This window comes from Kryptolebias marmoratus, linkage group LG13 (genome assembly GCF_001649575.2).
Source record: "Kryptolebias marmoratus isolate JLee-2015 linkage group LG13, ASM164957v2, whole genome shotgun sequence".
NCBI classification, from domain to species: domain Eukaryota; kingdom Metazoa; phylum Chordata; class Actinopteri; order Cyprinodontiformes; family Rivulidae; genus Kryptolebias; species Kryptolebias marmoratus.
Window position 1 is genome coordinate 11940864 of NC_051442.1, and position 20883 is coordinate 11961746.

Here is a 20883-nt window from a genome sequence, read left to right on the forward strand (position 1 = left end):
ATATGTATTTTTGTGCTTATTATGAACAACACACGTATACTATATATATATATGTGTGTGTGTGTGTGTGTGTGTATGTCTATATATGTATGTGATGTGTGTGTGTGTACTAATTAGCAGATTTAATCTGATGTAGTTGTTTGGTTAAGGGGGGGGGGGTGTCTGCGTGCGTGTTTGTACATATGTGTATGTATATATATAAATTAGTTTAAAAAAATAGTTGAAATTGATATTTTTTACAGCGTGTCACAATTGAAAACCTCCAGCCCCTCCGTTCAATCTCGCCCGTGAGTGGCTCGTTGTTCACGTCACTCAAACTGTGTGGGCGGGACTCAAACAATCCACTCCTGCTCCCTGCGCTGTGGACGGTGCGCCACAGCAGACCAGGAGCAGTGCAGGCAGGCGCACGGGAAGGACAGCGTTTATCCATTTACCAGAAGAGCACGCGGCTCACTCTCTAAGGCTGTTTGATATTCTTCTTCTTCTTTCTTTTATTTTTTTTTTAATTTTCCCAGAGTTCCACAAACTGAGCGTGTCCTCCTGGAGCTGCATTCCTGGCAGCATCCAGATCATTGTTTCTGAGGAGCAAGAATATTTCTCTATTTTTTTACCTTTACAAACAGTCTGCGTGGCGTGAAGTCGTTTTGTGTTTAACCCCCGTTTCCCCAGAGACGCACAAAAGACGCACTGACTCTCCGCCCCCCAGGCAGGTTCACCTGGATAGCTAAAATAATAAGAAAAGGGGGGTCCGGTTCGGTTCGGTCAGGAGTCCAGAGAGTGGAGACGGAGAGGAGAAAATAACGCAGAGGACGGAGGCAAAGCGAGAGAAGACAGCAGGATGAAGCTGAAGAGTAATTTGATTTTCACCCTCTACACTGTTTACGGGATTCTTCTGAAAGGTGAGCTCAGAATGAGTGGTGCGTGCGTGTGTGTGTGCGCGCGCGCATGTTCCATACCAACTGCGGGGCAGGATGAGAGAGGGGGCAAAACGCACGGTCACCCGCGGGTCCTTTACTGGCACCGAAATGATAAGCTTTTTTCTCTCGTAGTCATACACACACACACGTGCAGGCGCATTACGCACGCGAGGGTTATTTATTTATTTATTGAATGAGACGCACATGAGTAGCGTATGTGTCCCCCCTTAATGTGTGTGCAGACGTGCGTGATGTGCCACAGCCAGAGGACAGGGCTCGTCCTGTTTCGATCCGGGGTCTCTCTCTCTCTCTCTCTCTCTCTCTCTCTTGGGTCTGAATGTATCGAGAACCGAACGCGCTGACTTGGAGTTGATCCGGGCACGTCGCGCGGTATCTTGTTATGTCCTGTGCGCAAACAGACACACCTCAGAATGAAAGCGCCGAGCCCGCGGCTGTTGATGACTTGGTGCTGCACTTGGATGAGCCCTGAAGTCACTGAAAGCGTTTTACGCGCTGAACTGTTTCGAGTTGTGGATTCAGGTGGAAACCAATAGACACAAAAAAAACATTCCCCCCCCCCCCTCATCTTATTTTTCCCATCTCAAAACAGACCCAAAATATGGTTCTCAATTAAATAACAAATTCTCAAAAGTTTGTTTTTAGGCATTATATGTCCTCAGATTAATCCTCATATAGGGCTATGCTTCTTAATAACCATGATGTTTCTGTTTAAGTGCATAAAGATCAAATGGAACTGAAAGGGATACGCTTGGAATGCCATTCTGAACTAGTTGTTTTTGATCAGTCCTATTATGAAAAACTGGCAACATTTAGATGGCAGGTGATCCAATTGTAAACAGGAGGGAGGGAGGGAGGGAGGAGAAGAGGGTTAGGGCGTGGAACATAGGGGACAAGGTCACTGTTGTTGAGCTGCACAATTAACTTATTAACTGTTTGTAAAATGGCTCAGTGTGTTTCATTGGCATGCTTTAAAATAAAATGTAAATAGATGAATAAAGTATCATGCTGAAAGAGTGCCAATACCATTTTTATTATCTTTAAATGTTTTATTTTTTTCACATCCTGATTAAAAAAGACATGATATTTTCAAATAAAGGCATGTTTTTGCTCTACAAAATATGGATTTGCAGAATGCAAGTATTTCATTAGGGCGACAAGAAAACCTACCATACAGGTTTAAGATATTTATACTATAATGTCTGAAAACGCTTTATTTTTTTTGTGCTGGATGACATTCAAGTTGTGAGCCAGCCAAAGAAATGTCCTAATGCTTATTAACAAAATGTATGTGAGACGTTAAAGAGGAAATGCAGCCTTTTGAGTTTCAGGATTGGTTCAATCTGATTTAGTCCACTCTGCTGCCAAATAATATCAAGATTAAGTATTTAAGGTGTCGGGTGACAACTTCAGTACCATGAAAGGCAAAACTAGCATCATCTTGACTTTAACCACCGTTCTGCACACGGGCAAAAACAAAACCCCAGATGAGAGATCATTCATGCTTGATTCCGTCGATCGTTTGTTGTTGCCCCCCTTTGAAGTGTGCTGTATGTGTGTATGTGGGTGTGTGTGTGCACATATGAGACAAAGAGCAGTCCTTCCTTAATAACCAGACATGATTAAGGCCATTCTTGACTTAATGAATTGGTATGTAATGAGGTGTCTTAGGGTGTATCTGACAGCTTCCACTGCACAATTTATTGATGTTCCACAGTCTTTTTTTTCCCCTCTTTATTCTCTTAAGGACAACACGCTTGTGATGAGTGTGCACGTGCATGTATGACGGTGTATGCTCGTGTACGTACGTTCCTGCAAACGTGTGCTCTGTTTGTATAGCTTATGTTTGAAGAGGCCTAAGCAGCCTGCGAAACAACACACAATCACACAAACCTCTTTCCCTCTTGTCTTAACCCTGAAGAGGATAATACCAGGCTGCCTGATTTGAACAGTCATCTGTTGGCTTGAGACCTATTATTGCATAGGTTCCACACAGCAGGCAGGTCAGCCTCCTTCCGAATGAGGTCTGTCAAGGAAAAGATGTGGTCTATCCTCGCGCTCCAGTAAATGACAGCTGTTTCAGGCCCTCTGGCCTCGAGCCAGCTGGCATCCAGAGCTCCAAAGACACTAAATCTCTGTCGCAGACTAGACCTGCACAACATATAGTGTGAATGTGAGGCGTTGTGATGGAGGTCGTTGTTTACCAACAGCACGAGTTGTTAACATATTATCTGGCGTGTCTCATGTGCCCATGCTGTAGACCAGAGAAAACAGCCTGTTATGCAAATGGGCCTTTTACGTAAGAGCCCAGGGCTGAGCAGTAGGCGAGGGGCGGCGGAGGCAGGGAGCGACACAGAAGCAGGGAGATGTGCTAGAATAGAGGAGTTGATATGAGAGTAATGTGGGAGCAGAGGTGTGGAGGAGGAATGTACAATCTCCTCGAATAAAGTGTGTTTGTGTGTAAGATGTGCGCCGGTTGCTGTTTGCTCAATGGATGGTTGTTTATCGCCGCTGCTGTGTCTGTTTCCTGTCGCCTTGCCTGCTTGGCAGTCGGTCTGTTCTGAACTCTGATCTTGCGAGCCTAAATACAAACTCCCGCCGAGGGATGTGTTTATCCCCGCAGTGAGACTAAGCTGCTGAAGGCTGACCCTCCATCCCTCTGTACTTCTGTCCATTCCTCCCTTGCTTCATCCTCCCATCCTGGTGTGGAGCTTTGTACCACAGCAGCGTGGGAAAGCTACTGATAACAAGCGGCCTTGTGTGTGTGTGTGTGTGTGTGTGTGTGTGTGTGTGTTTGCGGAGCCACTGATTACATGGGGAAAACAAGATGTTCCCTCTTTCTTTTGCTTACTTGCGATTTCCCTCCCTCCTCTGTCTGCGTCTGCGAGTGTGCTCATTTTCACATCGCACATGTGAGGCACACAGCACCTCATACCCTCACCACGAAACTTCAGCAACCGAGAATCAACTGGCTTGATGTGCACAGACATTCAAAAGCATGCACACATACACACGGAGCTCTACTGTGGGTTCACTGCAGCCCAGCCAAGGGATTTCCCATGATCAAAGCCAGTCTTTTGTTAGTCCAGGTGTTAAAAAAGTTAAAACAGAAAGGAGGAGGAAGCTGGAGGGGAATGTGGTGGGATTCAAAGCTTACAAGCTCTTCATGGCAGAGCAGAAATGTGCTTCTCCAAAATGACTCTGGAAACAAGTGCAGTGATGCTGTTTTTTGCTCGAGCAAAACAGCGAATTTAAGCAGGTTTTGCTTCAAAATGCACGGTTACGACAAGTTAAAGATAGAGACTCTGACATTGTTTGGTTGCAGCAGCTTACTGGACAGGAATTAAATGACCAAACCAGCTTGTGGAAATGTCCTGGCCATTTCTGAGCCTGAAGAACTGAGGAGCCTCAGTGAGTAAGTTTAGACTGCAAACCATCATTTTAAAATTTTTTTTCTTTAGATAGGTTGAAGTTATACCATACAAATATTCCCTTTAGAGCATCAAACATGCAAGTTTTTTCTGTTTTTCATAATAAAAAACCTGAGAAAACAAATGTGAATTCCATGTTTAAATGACTGAATGTGCTTCGGTATCTACAGATAAAGCAAGAGTCGCCTTGCCTTCCCGAGCGAACTGACATACCAGCTGAAAACATGACCCTGCGGTGTGTCGGTGGCTGATGTTTCATATACAACTTCAAGGTTTTCAGCTTTTACTATTGTGCGGGAGCACGCACGTATCACCTCAGCTTTAAAGCAGTTATTCTTTTTAAAAAATGTTGAGCTACAGGGCTGTACCAATCCTCGCAGCTCCTGAATGAGAAAAAATATAAATATATATATATATATATATATATATATATATATATATATATATATAACTCTTTATAGGATAAGGTTGTGTGACAACAAGCTTTTGAACAGTTGCATATTTTAGGTGTACAAATAAGTAAAACATCTAGAATTATTCTGTCAAACCTAAATTTGAGAACACAGTGTTATTTGAACCCAGGTGGCATCTTATAAAAGAACCATAGGCTGTTGGTACTCTGAGCTAATGGCTTCCCACTAGTTACAATCACAGATCATATCAACCACATTTCTCTTTGCAGAGAATTCATGTAAAATAAATGTAGATATTTTTTTTTTCTCATTTTGGAATCAAGTCTGTGTTTCGTATCTTTAAGGCAACATGTTGTTTAGAATCAGCCCAGAGCAAAGGGGAGAGATCAAATGCTGCCTCCCATAGAGTACGATGAGAACATAAGCCCACAGGTGGATTCTGCTGCATCGGTGTCATCAACAGACAGCAAGTTTTCACCTTAAGTAGACCTCCCAGCAGGTGAAAGTAGTGTGCAAGCTCAACTAACATAACAGCTGATGGCACTCCCCCCCCCTTCATGTAGCTATCTATCAATGTGAGATGTTTTTACAGCTTGCTTTGATTATAACAATTTTTGGCAGTTTGCTCAGTGTAGGAGGAAATTTTTGTTTGAGTCCAGTGTCAGAACATATGGTTTAATGCAAATGTTTTGACAAAAATTTCTTTCGTCAGTAAGAACAAAAGATGCACTGATTTCTGAATTACAAGACCCTAGAGATGGAACATGTCCAAACTGTTGATCAAAACTCGTATTTCTCTTTGAATATTTTAAAGTCGCAGAAGGAAAATGGTCCAAAACAATTTCTGAATGTTAGTTGTGATCATTGTTTGGTGCATCCAAGTAACAAAGCTTATAAATGCTTTGTGTATCCAGTAGAGTTATGTTTTAGGGGATTTGGGAGTGAAAGACTGGTCCTGTGATGGACTGGTGACCTGTCTAAGTTATACCTGGCCTCTCGCTCCTTGACTGGAGATTGGCACTATCTCCTTGTGACCCTGAAGTGGAACAAGTGAGAATGGATAAATGACTATTAGTTCTGTATTATTCTTGGACCATCTTACTTGCATCTGTCTTAGAGTCTTATTTCCATATTTTATTTGATGTTTACAGCAGTAGCCTATAAATTACGAGTTCATTCAGGGGATATTACTTTAAATGTATAACCAATAATTACAGTTTTTGTTATGTTTAAAGAAAATTTGATCTTAAGTGGTTGTGTGGGCATGTGAGATGTCAAAACTGATGGTAAAGAATGAAAGCCCTAACCATTATTTTTATTTTTCTCAAATAGGAGTTATTCAGGTAGTTTAGTGCGAAAATCACCTTGAAGAGAAAAAACAAACAGTTGTGATATGTTGGTGTTGATGAAAATGTTACATTTTCCCCCATGTGCTACTGATCTATTTTCCTGTGACGTTGGCTCCAATGCAGAAGCTCAAAACAGGATAAAGACGTTTTTAAAATTTTTACACTAGACACACCTTTCTTTTCATTCTTGATGACTTTTATAAATTTCAAAAGGTTTCCAGTTTGCCTTAAACTTGCCTAAATGTTAAACTTACCGAGCTCACAGGTTCAGCATACAGGCGCAACAAATATTTTCGTTGATGACCTTTACTTTCTAGGAAGACCGATTTGTACATTTGTTGCGTTCTAGTAAAACAAAACACCAAAATGCAAAGGTACTAAATCTTCTTGAAGTATTTAGTTTTTAGTTAAAATGTTTTTTTGTATAATAGGACAAATAAATAAATAAATAAAAAATAATAAAAGGGGGGTTTTATCTTTCAAGCAGTTCTGCTTTGTTTGAGTGTTTTTTTAACACCTTAATTTGACAATTTTTAATTAAATAACTTAACAAAACAGCTACCTGAAATGTTTTCCTACTTTTAATTGCCTTCTAATGCTACGTGTATTTTATTTATTTATTTAAATTTTTTAGTACAGGTTTTAAAAAAAAGATCCCATGGTTGCTAATTATTGTATTAATGTTTGAGGTTATGCAAGGAGAATTTATATTATCTGGCCTGTCTTAATTAGGATTATGAACAAATCACAGCTCTTACAAGGTCATTATGGTCTGAGAGTTTAGTGTAATTTATTTTAGATCTGAAGTATTTCTTATAATATCAAAACATTTGCGGTATATGGTGACCCTTTACTGTTTTCTTTTAAAAACCTGGACAAAAAAATACTTGTGGTTGTTTTTATTTTTAACTGTATGCATCCTCAATATCTTAATTTCTACTCACCTAAATTTGTACAGTTAACTAATTTTGACCAAGGGTGCTCAGACTTATTTATGTTGTGTGCAAGTATGTGTGTGTCTGTATGCATACATGCATATGTGATGTCTGTATTTGCATTGAATTCCAAAAGGATTAAAGAGTGGCTAATCTAAAACTCCAGTCTTTGACAAGCCATGTGTCACTAATCTCAAACACTCTTAAAGAAAGAGACACAAACACAATCAAGGTTTTGGATTAAAACTCTCCATACACTGCATGCTGTAATCCTTTAACACAGAAAGGCAAAGGAATGCTTGAACGGAAGAAAGATAGACAGAAATCATGGGGAAAAAAATAACAAGTAGACATTCAGCTTATTTCTGACTCACATGTGTACACTTATATGTAAAAAAAAAGTCAATTAGAGAAAGCTTATTGGATTCAGTATCAATTAATGCTAATGTACTTTTCAGGTTCCTTCTCCCAGCAACCTCTTGCCGAGATAAAGTTCTTATGTCATGTGCTTTTTCATCTGAAGCCTTCTTTTTATATAACTCCCTAAGGCTGGAGTTCAGAGACTTGGTAGTACATGTTTAATCATTTTCTTCAAAAGAAATAAAGATATGGACAGCAGTGACTCAGTCTACTCTTGTCCTTAGTCCCCGCTCTGTTATTGTTTGGGGACTCTGTGTACGTTCACGACAGAAATTAATTCATAGAAAGGAAAGTGGGTCCATGTTATGTACACAGGCAGTCCTGTGTGCGGAGCCATATTGTATGTGTTCAACAAAAACATACACGGTCAGATGAATACACTTGCCAAAGTACGTGGATGAAAACAGATAAATCTTTTGTTTTATTGTCTTTGTTTTGGATGTTTTGTTGACCTAGATCAAGATGTGTATTTTTTACTCTACACACTCTACACTCAAACATACTTTTTCTTTTAAAATAAGGCTTGACGGAAAGAGTCTGTACTGTTGTTGGTGAACAGATTGAAGGTAGAGAAAAGGAAAAGGAGAGGAAAAACTCGAATTGAAGGTCCTAGGCGAGCTTCCTGAATATTGCCCTTTTCTTGTTCATTCAGTTTAAAAACAGAAATTAAACCAGGGCCCACAGAGAATGCTCTAGCTGCTCCCACAGTCATCAGTTATATATTCAGGGTCACTAAGGTTGTTATGAATGTACCCCCAAAGAACAAGTTTAATTTTGTTCAATAAAAAAAAAAAATCACACATTTTTAAATGAAACTCATACGTGTTCTCATGTCATTGCCTTAAATCAGCTTTAAAAATGCATCTACATGTTCTAAAGCCGTGCAGCTCATTTATTTTTTTCTTAATTTCAAAGTTATGCCTCATTTATATCAAGTCTAAACCACTGATTTAACGCTTAACTCCTAAAGTTGCACTTATACAGTAACAAAACTGAGTTATGGCATTACACTAATTGAAAAAGAAGATTTATTGCATTCACAAATACACAAGTATGCACATGCTTTAGCATTATGGTCTCAAAGGAAAGCTAAAGCTAATTGAAATATAATTCCCCAAAGACACATGTTCTTCTTAATTGACTCTGTGTGTGGTTGCAGTTCTGTGTGCACTCAGTTGTGTATGTGTGTGTTCCTTTTTTTTCCTTTTATAATATTGCCAGAAGTCACTTCCTTGTCCCTTGTCTAATCATCAGCTGGAGCCCCCCTCCCCCACCTCCACCCCCCACTTGCACATCTTAATTTGGTCTTTGAAAGCTATTAGACGCTCTTTTTCATGACCACCATTTCTAAACACAACTGATGTGGTAAAATTATGCCTTTCAAATCTGCTGATGTTGTCTTGGATTCAAACGTAATTGCTCCGTTCGCCGCAGTGGGTCCACAACACACATCAAATAGCTTCTACCTCTGTCTCATTTCAGAGCTTTAGATGGAAGAAAATTGAGGACTGCAATAACTTAGTAAGTCTGCGTGCGAGCGCGTGCATTAGTTTCTGTCTGTGCGAAACTAAAGGGACCACATTATATCTAAGAACTGCAGCTCAGCGATTACTTTTAAGTGTGCGAAATGTGTTTGTAGACTTGACACTGTGAGCTCATATGCATTTGAACACTGGAACCGCTAACATGTCAGCACCCTCTAGAACTGGCAGAGGGGATCTTTTTTACCGCCTGTTCGTGCCGCCACAAGAATGACAAAAATGGCATTTAAAAAAATACCTGTAATTACTTTCTTTTCAGCAGTTTAGAATCAAACTTGTTTCAGGACTGTATATGCTAATGAACTTCTCGACAGCTTACGACATTCACAGTTAAAACAACAGCTAACAAACTTTTTTGATTAAGTCATTATACAAGAGTATTTAGAGAAAATAAATCATTGATGCCATATGTTTTTCTGTCAGTTTTTGTTCATTGAGTCTGTTTTATCACAGACTGAAGAACACCAAGCAGAACAAATTAGAAGAAATGTGACTATAGATTGTTGAATATTGCTGATCTAATGGATAACAAAACACACACAGATACAAAACATGCAGTAGTCTGTTTAACATATTTACATACAGGACCTGCTGCATTTTGTCTACTTCCTGGTGTTTTACTTCTTTATATTTTTTTGCATTTAATTCCAATGAAATGTAATGTTAGATTTTGGGACCATTTTGTGTCCACGGCGTAACTATCTGCAAATCTCAAAAATGAAATGCAGTCTATAAAGATATCAATGTTCCAGTATCGGACCCACACATTTGGTGCGAGACATCTGACGGTGAAGATCGCAACAGGCCATCTTCAGGTCACAGCTCTGTTGGAATGTCTTCCCGGCGTCTTGTCAAGGATGTTTTAGTCTTGTTGCAGTCTAATATTGATTCATGGTGGCATGCTTTTCAGATTGCTCCACGTTCAACTGCTTTTTTCTCCCCAAACTAAATCTTGTATGCTCATGCTGTGGAATGCTGCCAAAACTACTTATGCAATCATTCTTTTACACTCATTTGTCTTACCAGCAACTGACTGATATGACCTGTCATTTTATTAGAACACTTGTTAATTGGAGATTTTTTTCTCTCTGACATTTATCTGTATTAGGCCATTCATTTGTTTTTGTTTTTTTGTGAAGCTGTTTAACCTACGTATCAGAATACTCTTATGAATATCAAACAGGTGAAATATGAATATAAAATAATTTATTAGACATATCTATTACCAAGTCAATAAACTAAGCTTTTTATTTTGTTTAGTTTGTTAGTTGATGCAGCAGGCTTGCAGGCAGCATGTTGCACCCTTTCAATGAGGCGTAAAAATGACTCCTTCTGTGGTTCTAGTCATAAGTTATTATAATTCTTTTTTATATCACAGACATCCTGCTATGAAAAAGGTTATAAAGAGACATATTTTAAGGGGAAAAAAAGTTATGAAAAGTGAGACAAGGGGGGTTTAACTTAGGAGAGTGAAAGTGAATTGAAAAATTATCCCTTAGTGGTTCTAGTATTAAAAAATGCGGAATGCATGTAAAGCCACTGGTTATGCAAAAGTTAGCAAAAGCAAGCATTCAGTGTAAAACGAGGCATTAGCTGGCACACATATATCGTTTGTGTAAGTGACGGTGTCCTTATCATTTCTGTTTCTTAACTTGCTTGTTTTTTTTTTTGTTCTTTGTAGCTCGGCTCGCTCATAGTATTATATTTTCCATTATGCTTTTATATCATCATGCAATAAATAAATAAATAAAATAAAATAAAACCTACATTGATTCTTTGTTTGGAGTCTGGCCTCTCTGTGTACAGAGATGGCTCTAGGCCTCTTGTAGAGGGGAAGGGAAGATGGAGTCAAGTGAGACCATTTTTAACAGTTAAAAACCAAATGAAGTGAGACCCTTGGCTTGGGTGAACGAGTGGCAGTATACATAAATGCGCCTAAGGGATTTCTTCTCCATACAGTGTGTATGTGTGCGTGTGTGTGTGTGGCCAATCTAGCAAACACGCAGAGCACACAAACACATATCTCCCTTCACCATCTGTCTCTGTTTGCCACATTGCAAATCCATTATATGCTACACCACATTTTTCCCCCCATCCTAAGTGGCACACACCCCTAAGCTTACTTCCACTATTGCTACCCAGTGGAACGGTGACAATTTGCCACTGCATGCACGTCTTTGTTACAGATGCCGTGGCATGTTTCCAGCTGGATTTTAATACATACTTTCATGCTTCATTTGGATTTTTTTGTAAGTTGGTGTTAGCATTGGCACTCTGAAATTTTACAAGCCTGTTGGCTTGTTCCCGTGGCTTCACGAGGAAATTAGTATGATAAGATATTTTCATCGGGTCCCTATTGAACCAACAATGGGTCCTAATAATCCAGCCTCATTCAGAATTAATAATTTTTGCAGTCTGGAAGAAGGATTTAACACAAGCCGAAAACACACATACTGTGTATATCTGGTGAAGGCTTGGCTCAGTAGTTTTATGGCTAACTCATCTCCAGTTCTAATCAAAAAGATTCCCCAGTCCCAAATCTCCTGCTGAGGAAACAGAGTTATTATGTTTTTAAATGGTCTCCAATTACTGGTAATTTCAGTGCCTATCTTAAAGCTATTTGCTTTTTTCTTGCTTTGCTCTGCTTGAGTACAGCAAGCATTGTGCTGTGGTAAAACAAGTAGAAAACAAGTTTGACACACAGCAGATACATTTTTTGGGGGGATGGGGGGTGGGGGAAAGCAGAATTGTTAGCCTTTCATTGCACTCTCCTCCTTTCTCAACTCATTTCTTATCATTAAAAATGGCAAACACAGTAAACTCAATTTCTTCTTTATCTTGCTCATTAGTGTTTGCCACACGGTGTCCATCGGTCTCCTCTACAGCTTTGACTGGTTGACATGAGTAAAGATTCTCAGTCAATTACATACAATTTGTCAGTAATGCCAAAGGTTCAAATTATTGTAATACACATTCTTAATATTTTAAAAGAATTCCTACAGTGTTTAAAGCCTATTCTCATAAACAGCAAACAAAGTTATGCTTGCATAGCTTCAACATTGTTATTCGGAGTGTTACCATAAGGGCAGTTTACAATTTTAAATGTTAATTTTTTGCCCACCTGGGAAGTGAACTTTGTTGGATTAGTTTGATGGATTGGATTTCAGCTCTAACCTTGACTGTATGTTTTGGCAGTAGTGATTTATTCTTAGCTTTCATGACATTTCACAACACAAACAGAGAGTTTCTGACCCTTCAGACTTTTACTTGTACTGTTATGTTTTGCTTTTATCTTAAAATTGATTGATCAGTACCCAGAATACTTCACAACTGTAGGTATTTGGGGTCTTTTGTTCATTCCTTAACAATGTAAGACAGAATTGTTTTATTTATAAAAGTACTGAGACCCTTTACTGTGGCATTTACAATTGTGTGCTGGTGAATCTTAGTTCTGTCAGTGGTCCTTGAAATGGTTAAGTCCCTAACTTGACTGAAGTCCACTGATGCGTAACGGAATTCTTTAGACATAACTAGTAAAGTCTATTACTGGTCTGACAGTTGATGGTCTGTGTCGGGGTAAAAACCAAGCCACAAGGTCAAAAGATACTGTATGCGAAGGAATGTTTGAAGTTATTTGAGAAGATGAAAGAATCTTTCTTTTTCAGCAATGAAAGTGCCCAGAAGCTATCATTCTAAAATATACAAAGGGTTGGAAACGCCAACAAGCTTCCTTGATCTGGCTGATTTATTAGAAACCAAGGACCTTATTCAGACAGGTAACCAATAGGCCAATATTCTTTATGAATGTAATCCAGCACTTCTTTGAAGAGAAAGGAAAAGATTTTAGCAGGCCAACCATTAGAGGTGCACACAACCACATAGGAACTTGTGTAAATTTTCCAGGGTGCTACATGACTTTCAGACCATTGAAAAACTAATGTCTGATATGATGAAACAAATTTGGCAACATATTTTATCTGAATATGAACCAACAAATGCAGGACCGAACTAATAAGTGGCTTTATTCTCATTATACATGAAGTACAACACAAAATTGCTGCACTGCAATTGAATTTAGTGGCAATGCTTTCCATCCAGTCTGGCTTAATTTAAATAATTTGGTTACTTTAGAAAAAAAAAAAAACCAAGAATATCTTTCCCACTGAGACTGTGTTTGGTATCAAAATGCTATGCTAAAAATTAAAAACTAGATTCAGTCTGTTCACTTTCTGTCATCACTGCATCAATTCAATAACAGCATTGGAGAGTTTCTCAAAAATGTAGTTCAAATGAGTTTGTGTAATTGCTTCTTGTAAGTCTTATATCATCTAGTATTTTATATCCAAGTGAAACACTGTCAAAACAGCCAATTAGATCTATGACTCACAGAAGTCATGTTTTGTTAGTAACATTTATCTAAAAAAAGTTAATTTGTTTGTTATTTTAAGACAACATAGAAGTTCTGAGAATTTCTCTTACAGAAATTTTGTAGCTACATTTGCCTTTCTCACCCCTTTCTCGTCTCACATATTAAATTTCTACAGTGGCTACATTTCCCAACAGGCATTTGCCAGCATGCAAATGGTGCTGCATGTGTATGCAGCTGAAATGGACCAGCTAATGCTAATCTCTGCTAATCCTCTGAGAAGCACTCTCAGAGCAACATTATCATGCTACTCTGTGGCTGAGATGGATAGTGTAAGAGAAGGGACAAAAAAAATGATGAATAGAAACTCAACTATAGCAAATATTAAATCGTAACAGATGACACAAAATCCTCTTGCCAGTGATTACCTTTCAGTGTCCGCTTCTCTGCACATGCCCACACATATACACCAACACATGCACTCACAGAGCTGCAGACATGAACTATCAAAGAACAAGATTGAACTAAAATCTCACGGCAGAGAGGTAATAAGAGACGGTGTTAAACAGAGTTGCTTTGAGGTGGTAAATGGTATCCTACTGTTCAGGACTCAGCGCTGATCCTAAGCCCTTGCCTTAATGCACTGGTCACCCTAATCCTAACCTTATTAAAAAGTGAGTCCATAAGCAAACAAGCCATGTCTAGTAGTTCCTTACAACAGCTGATCATAAAACAGCTTGTTTGAGATGACCTTTAAACTATATAATCGTTGAACCAGATTTTTTTTCATATATATTTTATCACTATAAGCAGTTTGTAGTCACAGAACTCTACAGTTACATTTAAATTTGGTAGCATTTATTTAGTTTAGTTACCTCCGCCAAGGAGATTATGTTTTTGGTAGTTTGTCTGTCTGTGCACAAGATTACTTAAAAAGTTATAAACTGATTTTCATGGAATTTTCATGAATCATCAAACATGGTACAAGTAAGAACTTATAAAATTTTAGTAGTTAAATGTCAAGGTCAAAGGTCAAGGTCACAGGTGATTCTGTTCTCTAACTCTGCAACCGTGTAACTCAGGAGTAATTTGGAACAAATCCTTTGAAGAAGCAATTCTTTTTATATCTAGTGGGTACTTGTCATTCAGACAAGACCACTTTGATTGAGGAGATAACAGGGAAGCAAAAGGTAGGAGGGAGACACAAACAGACAAAGACAGCAGACATGCACCAGGGGAAGGTGATGAGTTGTTTATGAGATGCAGTGTGAGTGGATGTTGTGCCTGTGGCTTGCTTAGTATCCTGAATGACATGTTACTGGCCACTGCTGTGTCACCGCTCTCTTAAAGTCTTGCTGTGATAAGATGGGAAGAGACAGGGATGATGGTTACAGCAAAACACCCTGCGAGTCTGCGTGTCATAAATGGGTTGATGGTGAGGGAATAAGAGAATTAAAGGAATGTAGGGGTAACAGAATAGATGGCAGCAAACTGAGGTTTTTCCCCAGTGAGGAGGGAAAGAAAGAAAAAAAAATCAGAGCCAAACAAAGAAAAGCAGCCATGCATGACATTTTCAGGAAATGAGCTTTGACACATCTCCAGTCTGGTCATCAAACACATAAACTTCCACACAATTGCAATTATAAAAAAGGCACAATGAACCATTTAAAATTTAGGCCAGGTAGATGCAATTACAGAGATAATAATAATAATATTAAAATTAATATTTAAAGGCCTAGCTTTTCTTGAAGGAACACATTAGGCCTCCGCCCTTCATTCCAAAGTTTTGGTCTGAGATCATCTTATGTTAAGAAATGAAAGCAAGGTAGCTGTTTTGATCCAACTTTGAAAATAACATTATGTGAAATGTCAACAATATTGTCCTCAGAGTGTGTATTATGGATAACTCTCAGCTACTTCCACATCAAATTCTAGCTCAAAATCTGTGAAATTGACCAAGTTCTACCCATTTGTGGAGGGCGATAATAATAAAAAGATGATGCTTTGCAGGGTCTAATTAATGTTGGGGTTTTTTTTGCAAACAAACGTGGATGCAAAGAAGGGGTTGGTATTTTTTCCCCCTTTATTTTCCCTGAAACTTCTTTGTGATCGTACTGCATGATGCATCCCAGCAAAAAGCACTTTAATTGTATTTTCCTAATATAACACAAAGTATTAAACAAAACTCCCAAACTGTGCCACATTACAGACCCATCTGTCCATATCACTAATTTTAAGAGATATATTTCACCTAATCTCTTTAGTAAAGAGAGCAGACGCTTCTGTCCGTCTGTGTCCCCCCCTCCCCCCATTTCATTTATTTCTGGTGTTGCACCTTGTAGATGGTGCTAGTGCATTTGTTTCACAGCTGGCTGCGCATACAGGCCATGATGAAAATCAGGCTGCAGCTCATTTCCCATTTTGCTGTGTTTGTAAAATTCCATTGTTTGAGCTTTACCATTGTCTTGCATTGGAGTTATTAATCTGAGAAGTTTAAATCTGCAACACAGGTGCGTTTTATTCAGAGCTTCATGGAGGAAAGTTGGGTTGTTGTGAAGTGTATAGATTATTCTCATGCATGATTTACCTAAACGTCAGGGGAAATTGCAATGTTTTGTCGTCTTCACTCACAGTGGACAACTACAGGGCAAACAACATGTGAATCATGCTACCACTGATGTTTACTGCCCGCCCCCAAAGGCAAAGGCAGTAATGCTTTTGCCTCTGTCTGTATGTGTGCAGGTGTGTGTTCATTTGCATGTAATGTTAGCAAAATAGCTCATGAACCAGAGGACAGATTTTAATAAAACTCCCAGAAAATAATCATTGGGTGTAAATCTATAATTGATTAACTTTTAGAGTCAACTTCATTTGAGATGGATAACTCAGCTAAGCAAAATCTTCAAACACCTAATAGCTATAACTCAAGCAATTTTACAGATTTTGAGCTAGAATTTGGTGTGAGACTCAATCTCACACATGCTCTGAATTTAACCTGATTACAGGAGATCTTTGTTTAAAACTTTGCCAATAGCAATTGGTGCTAACTCTGCTTGTCTGTTCAGTAAATTTAACAGATCTAGAGCTCAGTTTGCTGTGGTAGTAGCTGGCAGTTATTCTGAACACATACTTTTGGTGCTAATTTTAGATCTTTAATTATTAATTTGACTAGGTGAAAATCTGATATATCTAGTTTGATCGACCACACACACTCATGGCTGGTCAAACTAAATCTGTCTGAGTGTTATGAATAACTAATAATTTTTTGCAGCCTTAATATATAGCATAGGAAATATTTTGTTGACAACATTTTTACTATTTTTTTTCTAAAAAAAAAAAAAACAAAAAACTTCTTTAATGTGGAGGCTGTTATGTTTTTCTCCAAAGTAGAGTCAACAATACAGTAAAATGAGTATGCAATCCTAATTACTTCTTACTTTCTCATAGCGTTTCTCTATTTGCCTCTTAACGTCTTCCCCTCTCATCCACTCCTCCCTCACCTTGCTGTCTGGATGCGTCCTTTCTCTCTTACCACCAACACCTAAGTCTCCAGTGTCACTCGGGGCTTTCATCTCGCCAGGGTGCTTCCTTCATAAAAATACCCCAATTGGCAGACAAGCACTCTTGTCAGACACCATTCATTGCCCTTGCATGGATATGAAAAGTGTTTTAACAAGCACCACTGAGTTTTGCAGTGCAGTGGAAACTGCATACCAATGTCAAAGTCGATCCTGTGAACACACTAAAGAGGCAGTGAAGTTTGGAGACTGCTCCGCTGATGTCCTTGTCAGACAATAAAATGTCTCTGCAGCATGCCTAAAGTAGTGAGTATGAAGCAAATCTTGTGTTTTGCTGATATCTGTGAAAAACTTGGATTTAGAAATGAAACGGTAAAATTAATTGGAAAATAAAGTCCTTTTTTATTTTAAATTTGATGCTCTTGCGATTTTTTTTTAAACTGGAGAGTCTCTGATACACTCTTATTAGTTTCATCTCTGCTGTCTGATCAGTCAAATAGAAGTGTTAGCTTTTTGATGCATTTGTAAAGGCTAGATAATGCTTCAAATATGAAGGGATTAGAAAATAGCTGAGAGGTTAAGTTGTAAGTTTTACTCCCTTATGACAGCCAGCTTCATAGGAAATCAAACAGGATCTATATTATTAGTGACTAGCCTGCATAGCTTCCTTGACATTGAGAAAAATAATTTAAGAGCAAGTCTTGAAAGTGTTGGATATAAATCAGTGCAAAGATTGCCAAGGATGAGTGTTAAAAGGTTGCCAGAAAATTATACTCCTTCATTTCTATTTTTTTTCCTTTTCTTACTGGTCAATTTATGTGAATGGAACTAGGAAATCATATTCTTAATGTAGCTTGATCTGCTGCAGAAGAAAAAAAGACTAAAAAGAAAGATGATGTCATAATAACGAGTGTTCTACATTCCCAGAACAATGATCTAAGGCAAAAGGAAACCGTCTCTGATACTGAAAATATATGAAGGGCTTGTTTTATAGACCATGGCATATAATTTCCTCTCTTCAGAGTGCAACATACGGTCCTCTATTTCCATCAGAAGGCACCCAAGCTGAAGTGATGAAAGTGTTACGCTAGCAGGTTACGTTCTTTTGGTTTCATTCTCTGTGTCCTTTACTCTCTCTTTCCCTGTGTCTGTCTCTGGATTAAGTGAGACTCCAACTTTATCTCAGTGCCGTTGAACTGCACAAAAGGCAATGTGCATCTAAATGACAGTTAATATGCAACATCTGCCAGAGGGCTCAGATAATGTCCTACCTAAGCACTGCTGTGTCTGGTTCTCTATATTTTGCATATACTTAAGTGGCATATAAATCTTCATAATGGAATCAACACAGAATGGTGGTGAAAGCAGTGTGAATATGACTTTCAGATTCAACAAATATGTAGAGTTAAGCTTCTTTTAGATACTAAAATGATTAGATATGAGGTGGTTTGAAAAAATGTTGAACCCAGAAAAGCAAAGAAAAAGACAGGAGTTTAGGGAGTCAATTATAAGACAAAACTTGAACACAATGTTATTTTAGGAACTGTGTGGAAAAACTATGTACAGCCTTTCAACTTCCTTAAAAATTAGGAGGGTTCATACAAGCTAGGTGATGATAATCAAATGCGTTTTATCTGCAAGCATCGGCACCTCTACAGAAACAGAAGTGTTGTCAGTTTGCAGCAGTGGAACATTCAGGTGTGTTCACACCAGCCTATGGTTCACAGACATCATCAATGATCTTAGCAAAGAAATAGCTCCTGTCTGTCAGTTTGGGGGTGGTTATAAGACCACTTTCAAATAATCTGAAGTCTGTTCTAAAGTGGAAAAAAAGATTTTAGTTGTCTGCTCAGATTCTCAGACACTAAAGGCCTTGGTCAGGATGTTAAACGTTAAAGATTGAGATAGTACAGTCAGAAAAAGAGTAAGTATGGTGTGTTTCAAACACACCATACTTACTCATACTTACTCATACTTACCATACACAAATCTTTCAAACACAGTGTTTGGAAGATTTGTCAAGACAAAGTTTTTTTTTTTTCTTTTCTAAAAAGAAAACAAAACAGCATCTGAAAACAAGCTGCATCTGAACAAACCACAAGACTTCAGGAACAATGCTGTTTGGACATCAAGACCAAAGTGAAGTGTTTTTTTTTTTGTTTGTTTTTTTCTTTTTTTGCAACAGTGCACAATTTTACAAATGCCAAACATAACATATCTGCACCTCATTCAAACAGCTAAACACAGTGGTTAAGGGCTGATGATTTGGGCTTATTTTTCTCGCCAAAGAACATGGGTACATTCAAGTCACTAAAATTAACACAACAACACCACAGTTGGCAAGAGTCAAATGTTAGGATCAAATTAGGTCATTCAACAAAACTGTGTTTGCAAGCACAGCAGCAATTCTACAACAGAATGGCTGAAAAGAAAAGAATCAGGGTGTTGTTATGGCACAGTCAAAGCCCAAATCTCAAACCAATTTTAATTTTGTATTTAGATCTGAAAAGGAAAGTGCCCTGCAAGCCTTGCTAAATGGGAATTAATTATTTAAAGTTCACTTGCATACAAAAACATACATTTGTAGAAAGACAGTTTATGTGCTTCATTCAAGATTTCTTCATTTGGCATCTAAATTAGGACACTGTTGAACAAATATATGAGAAGTCATATGAGGGTTAGAAATAAAGTCCTTCTAAACTGTAAAACTGGTAACTAAAGCAGCTGAAGTACATAAAAGCCTCAGCCTGTCCAAAGAAACACAATAGTTTGATTAGTAGGGGGTTAAGGGTTCTCATCATTAAAATCTGTTTTGTGGGCTGTAACATATAAGATAGGCTCTATTTACACAACCTTTATTTACAGATATTCACACTTTGTTCTAATTTTTTAATGAACAAGAAAAATAGGCTATTTTATTTTTACTATTATTTTGCAAACCTACAGCTAAATATGCATACATCTACTTTAGCTAATGTTATTTACTTCAGTGTTGGGGTAACCCAATGCTTTCATTCATGGTCAAAATTGTTCTACTACAAAAGAGCTGTATGCAGTAACTGGCAGGCACAAGTCACTTGTCTCACACTGTTGGATCAATATTGTATTATCTTATAAGTAAATTAGCTTTTTGCTAGATTACTAAATTGCAAAATGTCATGCATTTAATGAAAATGTAAAGAAAAAAAAACGCTTTATTACTATAACAGAGGATAATTCTTTAACAGAGTAGTTAAATAATAGGTGATGTCATTGACTGCTTAACAAAATGAAAATCACTGTGTCACTGAATAAAATTACAGATTGTTTACATTTGATTTAGACATTGATGGAAACATTTGCCATTATTTGTGTAAGCAATGGTGAATAAATCACTCTTAATACATATAAAAACCTTGGGTAGATGTTAATGTTTAATATGTCCCATATTGCGAAAACAGCCCAGGAACAACTGTAGGAATGGGCCAAAGAGCACTGCGCATTGGCTTTGGCTCCCATCCTGCCAGATCTCAACCCGATAAAATCTGTGCAGAATGTGGCAGAACAAGCTCAATCCACAGAAACCTCACACCACAACACACATGTCTCACAAGATCCACTGCCAAAAGGCTGATGCCAGATACCACAAGACATCCCTGAGATCCTCTCGTCAAGTCCTTATGGGTCAGTACTGACTTGGCAGCATGCAGAGCACCAACACAATATGAGACAGAAAGGTGATGTTTTAGCTGATTAGTGTAAAAGATTGGTAATAATAATAATAATAATAATAAATAAATAAGTGTAGATATTTTGATGAAAATATCAAACTAATGATTAGAAGGATAGTAAAATGGTTAGTAGATCTTTTGAAGTGGGATTGTTTGGGAGGTTGCAAACAACTAGTGTCTCACTTCTTTGAACAATTTCAGTTTGGAGAAACTGACTTTAATTTGGATCTGATTGATGAGCTAATGGCTGATTTAAGTGGGAACA

The 20883-nt window shown here is 38.1% G+C and overlaps 1 protein-coding gene across 3 annotated transcripts in view; it reads left to right on the forward strand.

Annotated features, from left to right (window-relative positions):
- Positions 1–363: 363 nt before the first annotated feature.
- The window catches only part of cadm2a (cell adhesion molecule 2a), a 232018-nt gene continuing 211498 nt past the window's right edge, over positions 364–20883 (forward strand). For 2 of the 3 annotated variants that reach the window (XM_017418119.3, XM_017418120.3), the window contains exon 1: positions 364–899. In XM_017418119.3, coding sequence (XP_017273608.1) covers positions 839–899 — 61 coding nt within the window. In that variant the 5' untranslated portion in view covers positions 364–838. The remainder of the gene's footprint in view (positions 900–20883) is intronic. The other variant, XM_017418121.3, reaches the window with a different exon arrangement.